Source organism: Notolepis coatsorum, assembly GCF_963971535.1.
Source record: "Notolepis coatsorum genome assembly, contig: SCAFFOLD_870, whole genome shotgun sequence".
Lineage (NCBI taxonomy): Eukaryota > Metazoa > Chordata > Actinopteri > Aulopiformes > Paralepididae > Notolepis > Notolepis coatsorum.
In genome coordinates, this window is record NW_028171313.1 from 25,563 (window position 1) to 43,985 (window position 18,423).

The 18,423-nt window shown below is 40.6% G+C and overlaps 1 protein-coding gene across 1 annotated transcript in view; it reads left to right on the forward strand.

The window, feature by feature from the left end:
• LOC311248290 (choline-phosphate cytidylyltransferase A-like) overlaps positions 1-18,423 on the forward strand; it is a 64,159-nt gene that overhangs the window by 20,349 nt on the left and 25,387 nt on the right. The window contains exons 4-5 of the mRNA XM_084339198.1: positions 4,982-5,060; positions 16,514-16,656. Of these exons, the coding sequence (XP_084195324.1) occupies positions 4,982-5,060; positions 16,514-16,656 (222 nt within the window). The remainder of the gene's footprint in view (positions 1-4,981; positions 5,061-16,513; positions 16,657-18,423) is intronic.

Consider the following 18,423-nt stretch of genomic DNA (forward strand, 5'->3'; position numbering starts at 1 on the left):
TCAGTCAATTGATCATATGTTTATGCTTATACACACCGGATGTTAATGTTAGAGTTGCAGGCCTTCGTTGTAATGGTGCATTATATTCTAGAAGGTTGTAGAATACACTAGTATATACTAACAGACTGCTATTATGTTCCAGAATGATCTTCCTACCCAGGGTTCATGACTACTATTATTTTCGGGATATTTCTTAGTGACCCAGAGCAGTCGAGCGATGAGCCCAGAATATTCCAGATTGTTCATAGTGTCAATGATATATTCTTGTCTCCACGGTAGGGCTGGGCGATATGGAAAAAAATCATATCGCGATAACGATATGATAATTTTATTTTATTTCTCGATATCAATAATTATCGAATTGTTATAAGTATAATTTTTTTTTTTTTTTTAACAACAGATGTATGTTTATTTTGCAGCAATTCTTTGTCGTTGCCGCCATCTTTAGTGTTACATCCCCTCACACTCCAGTTCTCAGGCTGCAGCTGGTTTAAAAGCTAAAGTAAACCGGCTTCTCTGCTGGCTGTGGCTCCAGAGGAGTTGAACAGTTCTGGCTCTGTTAGTTTATTTTCGATCTTTTGGCGCTTTTTTGGTGGACAAACCACTGCACATGTGCACCGTGACTCGTGACTGGAGTCTAGCTCTGCTAGCACACATAGCCTACTGTGTACAGACGGTTTCTAAATGTATTTTAAATTAGAAAGCAAACAAAATAAATGGACAAGAGAAAAATAAATCTCAATTTGGTCAGTATTGTCATTTGGACAAGCAAAGCCATTACTTTAAGTTGCAGGCAAGAAAGACAAGCCTGTCCACTGCCCTGTTGCAGGTCACAAAAAAAAAAAAACGATTTTTCGATTTTTTTTTTATTTCGATATTCGATATCGATTATTAAAATATATCGCGATATTTATCGTTATCGTTATATCGCCCAGCCCTACTCCACGGAGACCAGAAGTCTGTAAATATAATGCATTACGAACCATATTATACACATTGTGCCTTGGTGTTGTCGGCATGCATATCATCTGCTACTTTTGTTGAGCCCGGATAAAGTCATTCTAATACTGAGATACACAGAGAAAGAGAGAGATGAGTAGGCTTATCTTTTGCTAGACAGTGTTTCGTTCTGCCCTGGGGGATCTGCTCCATGTAGATTCAAGTATTCCTCGGCGGCTTTAGGCGTGCGTAATCCTTCCCTACGGCCGTCTCTACCCACGATCGATAATAGAGCCGGGTATATTAGCCTTGGTTTGTGGCCACACTTGAACAATTTCTGCATCACCTCCTTGTAGGGGAAACGCTGAGCGATGGCCTCTTTGCAAAGATCCTCGTAGATAAATATTGAATTTTCACCATGTTTCAGCTTTCCCCTTTGGTTGCGTGCAATTCTGATGATGTCATCTCTTATTGCCGTCTTGTGCAGAGTAACAATGATGACTCTTGGACCGTTGCCTCTTTGATCCCGAGTACCGATTCTGTAACATTGGTCCACTATCAGCTCTGTGGTTAGAATGTTGTTACCCAAAATCTCTGATAACACTGTTGGAAACTTGTCGTCTGTGCAATTGACTGATTCATCAAGTCCTACAATGCGGATGTTATTTCGCCTGTAGTAACGTTGCGTTTCGAGTAGCCTCTCCATCGCTTCATCTTTAACTTCTTGTATTTTTATCCGACATGCCTCTTCCACCTTTTTTATCTCCTTCGTTACCTCTGTCAAACCATCGTTGACGATCTTCTCGTTCTCTTTGACTGCCCGTGTAATTTCTGTCACCGTATTCTCCACTGTCGTGATTCGCACGGACTGTACAGCGACCGCTTCCATAACTTCTTCGAATTTAGCATCGATGTGTGCGACGTGTACTTTGAAAGCTACCATCTGTTCCTTAATCAGATCCTTAATCAGGCTAGTCAGGGAGTTGAAGTCGGGTTGTGTAATTACACTGCCAGTGCCAGTTGATATTGTAGGTGCAGTGATGGGGCCGATGGATTTGTTGGCTATTATCTTCTCAATATCCTCTGCTTTGTCCTTCACGCTACTTTTTCCTGTCGTTCCCGTTATGTCCTCTATTGTCTCCCTCTCGGAGCCAGTCGCCGATGGACCCGGTATATTCTCCGTTATATTCCCATCGGGGGTTGTCAACAGCGGATCTGCCGGCGCGTCGCCTGTTGTTTTCTTGGATCGTGTATCAATCGTCGCCGTTGGATTTGCTGCTTCTTGTTTCTTTCTACCCTTTTTCTCATCCTTACCCCCAGGGAGCGAAATTAAAGCCCGCCAAGCGCCATTTGCGGGCAGATTTTACATTTGGCGGGTGGGACTGAGAGGTCTGTCCGCCATGTGGCGGCCAACGAAATAGTCATGTGAAAACCGATCGAATAACATGATCCAATTCTTAGCGGAGTTCTCACTCGCTGTCTCAAGCACACAGACATGCAACGCGCTGCTCCTCCCTCCTCCAGCCCCTCCCAACCCCATGTAAACAGAGAGGCTAGAGTCGGGCCGGGCAGTCTGCTGACTGCTCTAACGTTAGCTACCGTTACAAAATTACCCAGTCAACTATTCACTTTTAGTTTAATACTGAGGCATTGTCCGTTATCTAGCCGGCTAGCTACTGATAGCTCCCGATATCAACAAATGCTCCAGCAAGTCTAGTAGTGCATAATACCTCCGTTGGATAGGTAGCTACCTAGTACACGTTAGCTCCAGTAGGGTCCAGCTGCAGCGCCGGATAATCCTTGCTGGAGCTGGAGGCTACTCGAGTATACACACAGACAGTGGAGCTGTTTGCAGATAGCGAGCATTTTGACTTGTTGCGTGGTGGCGATAACGTTAGCTACCGTTACAAAATGACCCAGTCAACTATTCACTTAGTTTAATACATGAGGCATTGTGTAACGTTATCCAGCCGGCTAGCTACGGATAGCTCCCGACATCAACAAATGCTCCAGCAATAGTCCAGTGCATAATACCTCCGTTGGCTAGGTAGCTCACTAGTCACTACGAAATGTCGCAGTAAACTAAATAGTTCACTGAGGCGTTGTCCCAACGCCATCCAGCAGTAGCTACAGAAAGCTCCTGACATCAATGTCCTACAACAACATGCGTATTTGAGTCCCTGGCTTACATCGTTGCTGAATAGGGACCAGCTGTAGCTCAGGAGAATCCTTTTGCTGAATGTAGCGTTTAGGGTCCAGCTGCAGCGCCGGAGAATCCTTGCTGGAGCTGGAGGCCACTCGAGTATACACAGACAGTGGAGCTGTTTGCAGACAGCGAGGTGGCGATGTCTCGCAGATAACACAATCACAAGTATGATTATATAATATATTTATTAAAAGAAAATTATAAAATAATAATAATTTTTTTTTTATCAAAAAAAAGTTGGCAGATAAGAAATATGCTTGGCGGCTAGATTCTTCCCATCTACCCGCCACTGGCCGGAGAGTCAAAAAGTTAATTTCGCTCCCTGCTTACCCCCCATGTTGAGTCTTTATGTCTTTTGATATAGTTAGTAGGAGTTCCTATCAATACATACGATGTGGTTTAATCTCTTTGGTATTTGTTAAAATAATGTTTTTGAATGAAATTAGCGGTGACGGGAGCGGAGCTGTTACCAAATGCGTGCGCTACATATTGTAGCTAAACCGGAAGTCTACGTATCTCAAACACCACCCTCTTTTCTTGATCCTCCAATCACAATAATATATAGAATGACTCGTCTTTTCAGGCTAGAAAGCAATATCCATAATGGCTACGCTTTAGGACGATAGCCTAGCAAGCCAGAATTCTCGCTACTGCTTTATTCACTCTAAATCTGAACGTAGTGATTTGGAGATAATTCACTCAAATTATAATTTAGCTGAGTGGAGTTCTTGACATACATCACAGAGAGGCAAAGGGGCGGGGTAATGATAAGACATGCTCCAAGTTTATTGACTACATCAATAAAATCAATTTCAATCAATTAACTAATATACTGGGTGTGTGTCATGTGTCATGTGTCATGCGTCATGTGTCATGCGCCATGTGTCATGCGTCATGTGTCATGTGTCATGTGTCATGCGTCCCGTGACTAAGACGGGGAGGACGTGACCCTCTTTGCGCCGCCCCTGTGCCTCAAATAGATCCGCTATCAACTCTATCTTTAATCTTTCAAAATGTTCAGTTGCTATCGCTATTAGCTCTATCTTTAATCTTTCAAAATGTACAGTTGCTATTGCATGCACTCATCTGTGTTTCACCACACACATGAGTGCATGCTTACCAACTGTCCGTCTGCAACACTACTATCACCAACATCTAAGAAGGGAGATCCCCCCTTGAATGGCCCTTCTAAGGTTTCTCTCCTCCACACTGCCTGTGGAGCTTTTTTCCCTATTGTTAGGTTTTAGTGAGTTTTTCCTTACCTTCGCGTGGGGTATGTCTGGGAGTGCTTGCATTCTTTCATTTATTTGCATTCATCTAAACATTTTTGGACCATAGTGTTCTTGTTCTGTTCTTGACTTATTGTTATGTTTTCTTCTTGACTTGTTTAAAGAAGACCTGTACGGCCCATGGGGACATTAACGTGTGTTGTCGGGCCCTATAAATAAATTTGATTTGATTTGATGCGTCATCTGGCATGTGTCATGCGTCATGTGTCATGCGTCATCTGTCATGTGTCATGGGTCATGCGTCATGTGCCATGCATCATCTGTCATGTGTCATGTGTCATGTGTCATCTGGCATGCGTCACCTGTCATGTGTGATGCGTGATGTGTCATGTGTCATCTGGCATGCGTCATCTGTCATGTGTCATGCGGCATGGGTCATGCGTCATGTGCCATGCGTCATGTGTCATGCGTCATGTGTCATGTGTCATGTGTCATCTGGCATGTGTCATGCTGCGCCACCTGTCATGTGTGATGCGTGATGCGTCATGGGTCATGTGTCATGCGTCATGCATCATGCTTCTGGTTGACCTGATGCTCTTCTCTCCAGATCGACTTTGTGGCCCACGATGATATCCCATACTCCTCGGCGGGCAGCGACGATGTCTACAAGCATATCAAAGATGCTGGTAGGTTACCATGACAACCAGGAGAACCCAGTGTGCCAATGATTCCTCTTATCATTGAATAGTCCAGATGGGCCACACCTCCTATAAAGGAGGTCCACCCTGCCTCTCTGAAAGTCCTTTAGATTAGATTAGATTTAAATGTATTGTCCTCATACCACACACGTACAGTACAATGGAAAGACGTTGGCATCTAACCAGAGTGCAAGGTAACAGTAAAGTGCATCACATTTATACAGGACAGGTGTGTAATATACAGTTTAACAAGTAAGCCATACTCGCCAGTGGTATAACTAATAAGAGTAGGTATGGGATATATACAGATATATATATATATTTTTTTGTATTTTATTTTTTAATTATTTTTTAAACAAACACATAAACAAACATGACAACACACAATAGGATATACAAATACACATATGCTCCAGCTCGTACCCCCCTCTCCCGGACCCCCCATTGGATAATCCAACCATTATAATTTGTTCCTAACCAGACACTACCATTATATGCTGGCTTTTATTCTCTCCACCACTTCTAACCACATTGCCATTTTGGATTCATTGAGACCCAAAATTCTAGCTGTTGATATTTCTTGATAAATCACATCGAGATATGTAAGAATCCAGACCTTACGGCAAATTTTTTCCGGTTGAAACCATCGTGATGCTATCAGCTTTTTAGCCACTGTGATACCGGATAAAACCAATCTCTTTAGCTGTGGAGGTACTGCATGCTCAAAGACATCATTCAGCAGTAATACAGAGGGGTGTACAGGTATATCCAGAGTTAAGAGATTTGACAATTGCTGGGTCACTTCTTTCCAAAATATCTTAACTGGTGGGCAGTCCCAGTACATGTGCATAAATGTCCCTTCGTCCCCATTTGTACATAAGGAGCATTTGGAGTCTTGTTTAAGACCCATTTTGTTCAGTCTTATAGGAGTTAAGTATGTCCTGTGAATATAGTTAAGATTGATTTGTTGATGGTCCGGGTTCCTTGATGCAAGGCGTACATTTGCCCAGGCTTCTTGCCAGTCAAAGTCTATCTCCAGGTCTGGTATATCCCTCCTCCAGACTGAGTCCAGATGTAGGGTTTCATACGAGGCCGTTAGTAATTGATGATAAAAATCTGAAACAAAACCTCTCGATGTCTCTCTTTCATAGAAGAATTTGTGGTATCTGTGGTGCACAATTGGTATCCTTAATGGAACACCGTGAGCCTTCAAACATGCCAATAACTGTGCGTAAAAATAATATGAGGACTTGGTGAGATTAAATTTTTTGCATATCTCATCAAAACTACAAAAACCCTGTTTGTTGAAAACGTCTCCTAATGTGTGTATGCCTTGCTTTTCCCATCTAGGGAATCCTATAGGTTGTTTTCCAATCAAGAGTGCATTGTTATTGAATAAGGGAGTATGATTATGCCATTTATGTGGGATAGAGTCTTTTTTTTGTGTTTCACGCCATATCCGGATTGCATGAGTGATTATGGGGCCAAATTTCCGTTCGCATTGCTTAATTGATAATTTGGTGTACACTATGTCCTTCAGCCTATGTGGAGCTACTATATTTTCTTCTAAATTTCTCCAGGATACTGATGCTTGGGGATCAAACCATGTTGTCAGTGGTCTTAAAGTGTATGCCTTAAAATAGTGGTGGAAATCTGGAAATGCCATACCACCGTCTGCTTTGTTTCTCTGTGCGGTGGATCTTTTTATACGTGGTGGTTTGTTATTCCAAATAAATTTGTATGTGGAGGAGTGTAATTCTTTCCAGTAACCCTTTGGAGGGGGTAACGGTAGCATTGAGCTGAAGAAGTTGATTCTAGGTAGGACGTCCATCTTAATTATTGATATCCGTGCTTGTACTGAGTTTTTAAGTTTTGACCACCTGACAAGGTCGTATTTGATTTTGTTTTGGATTTTTATGTAATTGTGCTTCACCGTTTGGCTTATGGTAGGGAATATTTCAACTCCCAAACATCTAAAGTGTTTTACCATCGGTATCTCTTCTGGGAGGGTTATATTTCTTTTTGCAGGGGCGTTAAGTGGGAGGAAGGCCGACTTCGGCCAATTTATCCTAAATCCCGATAAATCTCCAAAGTCCTCAATCAACTTGAGAAGATGAGGCAATGCGGTGTTGGGGTTTTGCATGAACAGTATTACGTCGTCCGCATATAAACTAATTTTGTGTTGTGTGCCCTTGATTACGATTGGTTCTATGGATTGGGATTGTCTTATATATTGTGCTAAAGGCTCTAATGATAGATCGAATAGTCCGGGACTAAGGGGGCAACCCTGTCTGGAAGACCGTGATACTGGAAAGATTTCGGAGGTGATTGTACCTGTTGTAATCATGGCCGATGGGTCTTTGTATAATACTTTAATCATATCAATGAATCCTTTTCCTAACCCCATCCTTTCTAACACTGCCCATAGATACGACCATTCCAACCTGTCAAAAGCTTTCATTGCATCCAGGGACAGCATCGCCTTAGGTGTGTTGTCTTCCTTGTTAGCATCTAGTACGTGTAGTAATCGTCTTATGTTATCAGTGATCAGGCGGCCTCTTATGAAGCCTGTTTGGTCCGGATGAATTAAAGACGTCATATGCTTTTGTAGTCTGATGGCTAATACCTTAGAGTACAGTTTGATATCGGTTCCGAGGAGGCTTAAAGGTCTGTAACTACCGCACTCGGTGGGGTCTTTGTCTTTTTTGAGGAGGACTGTTATGAGTGCAATATTGTCATTCTTATGGAAGTTCCCCTCCTTGACTGAGTATAAAATCATATTTATTTACAGATATATATATATATATATATATATATATATATATACATATACTCAGTAGGGCTGTACCGAATGCTTTGAAGCTTCGATCATAATGTTGACATTCGAATTCTAAATCAACATTGAATTTTTTTATTTTAATAAAATAAAATAAAAAAATTATATTTTTTTATATATATTTTTTGTATGTGTCTATTCATTCTGTTTAAAGCAATGGGGTTTTTCTTCACAGTTGCAGATAAAGATTAGGCTACACTAATATTATAGTATTATACTATAAGACGTCACCATCACTTATTGCAATGCTTATTCGTACCAACGTGCCCTTATTGGATTATTTATGTTGACGAAACTCACACTTTGACTGCCACGCTATTCGATTATCATTAAGATAAGAGAAGATAAGATAAGATATTCCTTTATTGATCCCCTTGGGAAAATTCAGGCATCATAGCAGCATGGGGGAAGGGGGGGGGGTACAGGTAGTAAAAACAACACAAGCAGTGTAAACAAATAGGTCAATTTATCTAACTAACTGAAAAATATATTCACAGTATTCACAGTGTCACTGTCACATAAGGTGCAGTATGCATAAGGTAGTGTTATAATTTACTATCTACTGAAATATACATTATTCATAGTATCACAGTATCCACTGAAATATACATTATTCACAGTATCACAGTATCCACATAAGGTGCAGTATGCCTAAGGTAGTGTTATTGTCCTCCTTGGGTTCCTATTAGTCCTAGGTCAATGTCTGGCAGCAGTCGCTGCCCCCTGTTGTGGAGCCTGATGGCCGCTGGTATGAAGGACTGTCCGAGGCGGTTAGTTGAGTGTCGGGGGGGTATGAGTCTGTGGCTGAACGAGCTTCTCATCTTCAAGTTCAAGTTCAAGTTTCTTTAATAGTTGTCATACAGAAGTACAGAATACTTTTATACAAAATGCTTCTTACTGTTACGCTCCAGAGACTGTGCAAGACAAGATAAGTATGAAATAAAATAACATAGTATAGCATGTAAATTAGAAGTAAAAAAAATGAGGTCACAGTGTTCAGTATAGACATATGTACAATGTTCGATGCAGAATAGACGTAACTGAGTTACCATATAATATACAATACTATGCAGTGTACTAATATTTCTCCGCAGTAGGCACGTTTTGTAATGATATAAGCGACCACTGCGCAATTGCTTGTGTGAGAACCTGTAAGGTCCCTAAAGGAAAGCCACGTTTCATTCATAAGAGACGATTCAAACATTTCGATGAGCAAGCGTTTCTACATGATGTTTTTAATAGTGATTTACACATTGTTTCACTTATGACCGATGTTGAGTTAGCATGGAATTATTTTAAATCCACCTTCTTGGCTATATGTGACAAGCATGCTCCTTTTAGGACATCTAGGATAAGCGGTAAAGATAACCCCTGGTTTAATGATTCTATGTCCTCTCTCATTCGACAGAGAGACACTGCCTGGGCTAAAGCAAAGAAATCGAATATTCCATTAGATTGGAATCTGTATAGGACACTAAGAAACAAATGCACTAAGCTGATTAAAAACTCTAAATGTGCCTACTATCTTAATGCAATTCATGACAATTTGAATAACCCTGCAAAGTTTTGGAAACTTGTTAAATCCTCCTCAGGTTCTATCACTCCAAACAGCCTTCCTGATCTCTTAAGGGTAAATCAGAGTGAAATCAAGGGCAAAATGGATATTGCAGACAGCTTTAATAATCATTTTATTTCTGCTGGCTCAATCTTTGATTCTAGCAACTCAGGGATGATCGCTGCAGAAGGAGAGCCAGGTCCTCCGCCACTTGACCCTGATCAACTGTTCACCTTTGCCCCCATCTTGACCTCTCAGGTTCACAAAGCTTTAATGAGCCTAGATGTAAAGAAATCTTCAGGCCCAGACAAGATAGAGCCGTTCTTCTTCAAAGTTGCTGCAGGTCTGATTGCAGAACCCATAACCTCTATTTTGAATCTCAGTCTTTGTGCTGGTGAATTACCTAGCTCATGGAAGTCGGCCATGGTTCTCCCCTTGTTAAAGGGCGGAGACCCCTCTGACCTAAATAATTATCGCCCTATTTCCAGACTGTCTGTAATGGCCAAAGTCTTTGAATCTCTTGTAAACGAACAACTGAAAAAGTTTCTAACTGACCATAATATTCTTAACGAGTCTCAGTCAGGCTTCAGATCAGGCCATAGTACTACTTCAGCGACTATGCTAGTCTCAAATGACATAATTGAAGCACTGGACAAGAAAAAACACTGTGCAGCATTGTTTGTTGATCTGTCTAAAGCTTTTGATTCTGTGGATCATGCATTGCTACTGCAAAGGCTTGGCTGCATAGGTCTTGGTAAAATGGCTTTGAGCTGGTTTAAAAACTATCTATCTGAAAGAACTCAGTGTGTTTCAGTAGAAGATTATACCTCAGCTGCTCTTACTGTAAACAAAGGTGTTCCACAAGGTTCTATTTTGGCCCCTGTCTTATTTTCCATCTTTATAAATGAACTAGGAAATGGGATAAACCCAGCACGTTTTCATTTATACGCCGATGATACAGTTGTTTACACAGTGGCTTCCTCTTTAACTCAGGCCATAGAGCTTCTACAGGATGCTTTTAATACACTACAACACTCCTTGCTAAGGCTAAGACTGGTCCTTAATGCAAAAAAGACCAAGTACATGACCTTCTCTCGCTCTCGAGCTAATACAGCTGTCCCCCCGATTCTGACACTGGAAGGGACATGCCTTGACAAAGTAGCATCCTATAAATATCTGGGCATATGGATTGATGAAAAGATGGCCTTTGATGTTCATATTGGGAACCTACTGAGAAAACTTAGACCTAAACTGGGCTTTTTCTTCCGGTTAAAGAAATGTTTCCCGTCTGAAGCCAGGAAGAGAATTGTGCAGAGTTCCTTTCTGCCTGTATTAGACTATGGCGATGTAATCTATATGCATGCTCCTTCCTCCCTGCTTAAAAAGCTGGATTCTGCGTACCATACTGCCATACGTTTTGTAACAGGTGCAGGCTCTCGCACCCACCACTGCACTTTGTATCAGTCATTAGGATGGTCCTCTCTGTACCAAAGAAGACAATCACACATGTTGATTTTTATCCTTAAGTCATTGCTAGGTAAGCTGCCCTTATATATCTCCAGACTTCTGTCCTTTTATACTTGCTTTTTTAATACCAGACGAGCAGCAAATGGGATGCTGTTAAATGTTCCTTTGATGCAGTCAGAGCTTGGTAAAGCTGCATTCTCCCACTATGCTCCCTTTTTATGGAATACGCTGCAAGTGAAACTTTGTCTACAGGCACTTCCTACTGTGAATGCTTTTAAAGGTATGCTACGATTAGCCCTTTATGAAACATGTAACTGTTTTACCTGATGCTATTGTTGATGTGATTATGCTCCTTGCCACTGCACAAATGACCCTCTGTATTTATATTTGAATTGTATGTTTTTTGTTTAATGCCCTGTTTTATGTTGAAACTTGTTGTGTGCTGTGTTGGTCAGGACTCCCTGGAAGAAGAGATCTTGTATCTCAATGGGACATTCCTGGATAAATAAAGGATAAATAAAATAAAATAAAAATATACAATACTATATAGTGCAAGGCAGAAATGGGATGAGGTGCAATTTAGGTACAATTTACAGTAGGTGTACAAGTTGTAGTGCAAATCCTTTATCAATAAATATAAAGTGTGTTTGTGTGATCTAAAGTGTGGAGAGTGGGTGCTGCAGTGTGTTGTTTGTTTAAGTGAGTGTGTGCGTGTGGGTGTGTGTGCATTTGATGGTTGTTGCATAGTGTTTATTGTTCGTTTAGCAGCCTGATGGCCTGGGGATAGAAGCTTCTTCTGAGTCTTTCTGTGCTCGCCTTAAGACTCCGGTATCGCTTGCCTGACCGCAGCAGTTCAAAGAGGCAGTTGTTCGGGTGGCTCGAGTCCTTAATAATTCTCTTAGCCTTCCCCCTGCACCGCTTGTTGTAAATGTTCTGGAGGGTGGGAAGCCCCCCTCCAATTGTGCGTTCGGCTGAACATGTCACTCTTTGTAGTCTGCTACGGTCTTGTGCAGTGCTATTCCCAAACCAGGAGGTGATGTTGCCAGTCAGGATGCTCTCTATTGTCAGCTTCCTTCTCATCCCCCTCTCTGCCATCACTACCCTCATTACCCTTAGAATGCCAGCCTTCTAGTAGTTTCCGTGGCCGTTGCACTATGTTTGCGAAGCTGTGTTTGTCTTCTGTATTATAGCTGTAGAGACACGGTGTGGCTCATTTTGACAAACATTACTTGTAGTCCAGCATGGGAATAATAGTTTGTTTCCACATGCTGTAGTTTGTAGTTTATTACATGCTAAACATCGCACATTTCCAAGATAATAGTATTTTTTTATAGATTGCGAGATAAATACCCTGAGTACTCCCAAATCAAAGGTATATGATATGTATATATATACAGTACCATCACAAAATCATCAAGGGGGGGGGGGGTCGTTTTAACTCAAAACTATGATCATGTTTGCCAAGCATGTTTTTCGTCTGGTGAAACACAGAACTGTGATCGTTAGAAAAACACGTTTCAGATTCGGTAAAATAGACATAGAATGTACCTTACCTTACCTAGAAAGTATTCCAAGAAGAATAATTCCAAGTGATCGCATCGCCATCACGATTACCAGTGTATGTCTATACACGTTTCGATGGTCAAATACGCTTCGGCGATGGAATTTCTAGGCGATCAATGTGAATCCATGTCCCTGCAGGAGGAGTGTGAATGAATTAATGAATTAATGAATTAATGAATGAATGAATGAATGAATGAATGAATGGCCACTGGCCAAGCAGAAATGAAAGTGATTCAACCCAAGCCATCGCAGTTCAGACACAGACGATACCGCCACCTGGTGATAGTCGATCGGCATTGCAGTTCTAATGTGTGGGGATGGTCGGAAATGATGCAGATCGCTCTGGGCAAGTCTGTAGAGCGGGGATCAAAGTAAAAAGATCAAACGATCCAAAAAGGACTTTTTACGTTTTTGGCACTCAACCGTCGGCGCCCAATAACGACTTTTTACGTTTTTGGCACAGAATGTGTTAAAGAAAGTTGATTTAATAAAACAAAAAAAGACTAATTTAATCAGATGAATCACTTTATTCAAATTGAGGATTTAGTTTGAGGATATAAAAAAATATATATATATTTCTTTTAAGTCATAAAATATGACGACAGACATTCGAAGCTTCGTTCTAATACTTCAATAGAAGCTTCAAATGTAAAAAAAAATATTACATTCGGTACAGCCCTAATACTCAGTGCACAGAGTGGGTAAGTATACACGTATGTAAACAGGAATATATGCAGATGTATTCATACGGATATAGATACATATTCAGTATTCAGTGTTATTGTACATGACTATCTTACAGTGTTATTATGGGTAGGTTGAGGTAGGTGGTTATGGTTATAGTGTAAGGCAGTGAAGGCAGTAGATGTGTATAGATTGAGTATAGGCAACATAGTTTGTATTTAACCCATTAAGCGCCAAGATTTATTAAACGTTGCACAAATGGATCATTTGTATTAAGTCATGTTGTGTTTATTTTTCAAATGTAGCCAAGAGTAAAGACCAGGGGTGTAAAGTACTTGAGTAATTGTACTTCGTTACAATACTTAAGTACTGTTTTGGGGGATTTGTACTTTACTCGAGTATTATTAGGTTTGTATACTTTGTACTTTTACTCCATTACATTTCAGAGAAAAAAAACATACTTTTTACTCCTTACATTTAAAATGCAGACCTACAAAGTACAAAGTACAAATCTCACAGGTCCAACCATTTTAATTAGTATATTTTAATTGTTTCTCTGGCCGAACTAATGTTAACGTTATTAATCCTGCGACCGCAGGTAAACAGCCAATCAAATCCCCATCAATGGAAAATGAACCCGCCCATACCCATGCTGATTGGTCCTTGTGCAACACTAGAAAGCGGGGATCTTTGATTAAACACCTGCTATCAGAAGAATAGACAGTCAGATCCGCATTATGCTGTGGTTAATATTGTGATATTATTCAGGGTACTCCAGTATTCTGTCTTTAATATTGTGATATTATTCAGGGTACTCCAGTATTCTGTCTTTAATATAGTGATATTATCCAGGGTACTCCAGTATTCTGCCTTTAATATTGTGATATGATTCAGGATAATCCAGTATGCTGTGGTTAATATTGTGATATTATTCAGGATACACCATTCTGTTTTAAATATTGAGATATTATGCATGCTGTGATGTGAATGCTGTCCATGTTAGTTTACCTTCAATGGAGAAGTGCATTAAATAATTTTAATGCAAAAAAAGTGTCCTCTGTTCTTTCATTTCAGCATTGTCTATCGCAGAACACATTCCATTGTGGGCAGAGTGTATGCTTGGTTTCATTCCAGCCTTGCCTAAACACCAGCTGATGATTTCACTAATTGGCTCACCTCTTCAACTAACTCACCTGGTGCAATGTATAGTTAAAATGAAAACTTGGCTGATGATGGAATGAGTTTGAGACCCATGGTCTATCCCTTTAAAAAAAAAATTACTTTTACTTTTTAGTACTTAAGTACATTTAAAAGTAGGGCTTTTTTACTTTTACTCAAGTGTGTTTTTAGCCAGACACTTTGACTTTTACTTGAGTCAGATTTTGAGACAGTACCCATACTTTCACTTAAGTATAATTTCTGGGTACTTTTTACACCCCTGGTAAAGACCCTAACCCTATCAAAACAGTGTATATTCTCAGCACCACGTTTGTTTAGCAATGATTGTTAGTGTTATTAGCTAAATATGAGCTACTAAAATATCTGCATTGCATCGAAAATCTGAGGATTTATACACAGGAAGCACTCGTTGTAGTCAAAAGGAAGAGGAGACCCAGGGCTTTCGATGGAATTCCTGTTTTCGCTCATCAATTTTCACCTAGATCCCTGATTCGCACAACCCCGTGTGGGGTATCATTGGAAAGCTACACTCATTGGCTACAACCCTGTCCAATACATTTAGCAATCAGCGAATCATTGACAGATGCAGAGCCTCGGTAGTCCGGAGTGGTAATCTGACTCTCATGTACAAAGTCGCACACCTGACATATCGGCATGTAACTCGAGAACCGCTGAACAGATTTGGTCGGGTGAGGTGGCATTCGATTGGCAACAAATAGGGCTTTAATTCTATATATTATATGTTTTATAAAAAGCACAGACGCTCGCAAAGTGCCGTGTCGCGCCGGTGGGCACATCGTCCTAAAGAGGGCCCGGATATGGGCCGTTAACTGCTTAGGCGTTTCACTTGACCATATAAAACCATTTATAGGCCTGATATTCTATATTCATATTTCATATAGCATGTGTCCGGATGGCAAAATTCACTACTGTATCTACAAAAATCCCTGTAAATTATCTGCCCTTTGTTCATTTGCTTAGCTTTTTACTATACTTTATCTCAAGAAGGTGCTGAATGAGCTCAGTGGCATCTATTTGCTTTTGGTCATTGTTAGCATGGTGTTTTTCACCGTCAAAGATATAAAAAAAAAGTAAACGAATAATAATGTATTCTCCTTTGGTTCAATTTACTTGGGTATGTACTTTTAGGCAAATCTTTTGCAAATATGGCTAGGGTTTAACGGGTTAAAGGTGCTATTTGTACGTTTTCCGATAATTTGTGATGCCGCGGACTCGAGCACATTCAGTTACGTTGAATAACCACATAATATAATGATTGCGTCTACATGGTCTCCAATAGGTCTTCTTGATGAGCCGTCAGTGACTCAACGGCTAAATGATGTGCTTATTGACATTGATTGACATTTTGCCTCCATCGAAGCATACAGTCAATACTTAGTCCTGAGGCAAAACTTATGGCGTAAAAGACTACTTGTAACCAAGAGTACCCTTGGACTATGGCGTAATGACGGAGAACGTGCACTTTGTTTCAGGACTACAAAGTTCCTTTTCATGGCCTTAATCCACAACATTATGAAACAATTCTGATGAAATATATGATGATCGATATCTATAAGCCCTGGATGGCATTTGATAAAGTGGCCCACAAACTGTAATTTGGAGTCTTGTGATTAAAGGTGAACTATACAGTTTTGGGAGCCTGCAAATGGTTTACAAAATTGCCGGCCCTGCCATTGTAAACAACAGTGAAGCATTAAATTCATAGGTAGCTCTCTAGCCTCAAATACTGTTCCTTCTTATGAAAATACCATATATATATATTTAGTAAAATGTATCTCCCAGAACAACTTAGTGCAGCTTTTAAGGCCAAATACGTTTTTAAAGTTATTAGAAAAGGTGGCAGAGAGGCTGATCCCAAGTCAGAACCTGCAACAAACATGGAACGTTCTGGGTCAGAGTGACCTTGACCAAAAGTTCATGCAGCATACATACAGGTATAGATGTTGACTACAGGAGTTGTTGGTCAACGTTTCGGTCACAATAACTTTGTCGACATATGTTACTACCTTGTGTTTTATCTCTTGTCGTTTATTTGATCTTTTATTATCTTATTATTATATATTTATTTTCTATGCGTCTCTGTCTGTATTCCGTCACCTCTCACCTTCCTGACCCCTGTGCCACCTGGTTCCACAGGCATGTTTGCCCCCACCCAGCGGACGGAGGGCATCTCCACCTCCGACATCATCACGCGCATCGTCCGTGACTACGACGTGTACGTGAGACGCAACCTGCAGCGGGGATACACTGCCAAGGAGCTCAACGTCAGCTACATCAATGTACGGTGACGACTGTATTCCTCTTATTCACCATATCTGTTGACAGGGTGGGAAGAAGGTTCAACGTCAGTATAAAGATACCGCTTCAAGAACCAAAATAGTCAAAACAACAGGTAGAATACTCATGATGACTCATGATTACCTGACTCACATTTTGAAATGTATGGGAGTGAATTAGTCATCTGCTCATTGAAATGTGCCAAGTGACTAACGCTGCCCAACAAGAATTCAGCTGCAGTCATATGAGTCATATGGGAGCAGTTATATTAATTTTATGGGTTTGATACTAGAAGAGCTATTTTTCTTTAATCAAATTCATAGCTCTATAGGAGGTTGCGCTGTGAATGAGAGAAATTCTCACCAGGTGCAATGCATGCAGAATTTGACTGTGAGAAATCATGTACATTATGCGCAAGCTTGACATAGTTACACACACTAACAGACCCACATGGTGCAACAAGGACATACAGGAGCTTATATAGTCCACACTTACAGACCCACATGGTGCAACAAGGACATACAGGAACTTATAGAGTCCACACTTAAATACCTACATGGTGCAACAAGGACATACAGGAGCTTATATAGTCCACACTTACAGACCCACATGGTGCAACAAGGACATACAGGAACTTATATAGTCCACACTTAAATACCTACATGGTGCAACAAGGACATACAGGAGCTTATATAGTCCACACTTAAATACCTACATGGTGCAACAAGGACATACAGGAGCTTATATAGTCCACACTTACAGACCCACATGGTGCAACAAGGACATACAGGAGCTTATATAGTCCACACTTACAGACCCACATGGTGCAACAAGGACATACAGGAGCTTATATAGCACATAGGCACAGTTTTTCTCTGAGCTTTCAGTGAAAGAGTGAGAGGAGCGGTGGGGGCAGGTGGTTGTCGAGGATCTGTTGACCTTTACAAATCAAGACGTGATTGCCGTCAGTGTGGGGGGAAAAGTTTAATTAAAAAATAATGTTATTTCCATGACCTAAGATGTGTCATCAAGTATAAAATTTACTCTGGAGCTGCTCCATTGGTAATGAATTTTATGGACCCGCAGAATGTTTGTTTTATTTCGTATGCCCAAATGAGCTTTACTTTATAGTTGTGTTCTCAGCTCTGAAACAGAAAATGTACCTATGAACCATGACATCACAAGTTTTAGCTTGGATGAGCACTACCAGAGGAATAACATGGATGAATTCTGAAATTGGATAGTTCCCCTTTAAAAAAAAATCAAAAGTCAAATTGCATTGTGGATTTGGTGAATCGTGACACCCCTTTTAGATCGTGTAGACTGGAATGATTTGGGTTGCTTTGAAGAAGTTTGTTCTCACTCTATCACAAGAGTTGAAGCTCTGAAGGCCACATTCATTCACACACTCTCTGGTAACTAGCATGGCATCTGTCATGGCGACGCAATGCTATCTGCGAGCTCAAAGCCCTGCACTGTGTTACCAGATACGTAGCAAAATAGATTTTTTTTTGGCACTCCTTGTCTGTGTTGAGCATTTTCCACATAGTGTTGAACCAGTTACTTTTTTGTCCATGGGGGCGTGACCTATTTGTTTTTTATATGATACGTTTTCCATTAAACCTCCGAAATGGTATTGGGAATAGTAGGCCAAAGGTCACGGGTCTCTTTATTCAAATCAATTATTGCTAATGTGCAGGTGTCAGAAACCCAAGACACGATCGAAGATGAAGGCCTATAAATATCACTGGTTAGAAACAGTGTGGTGT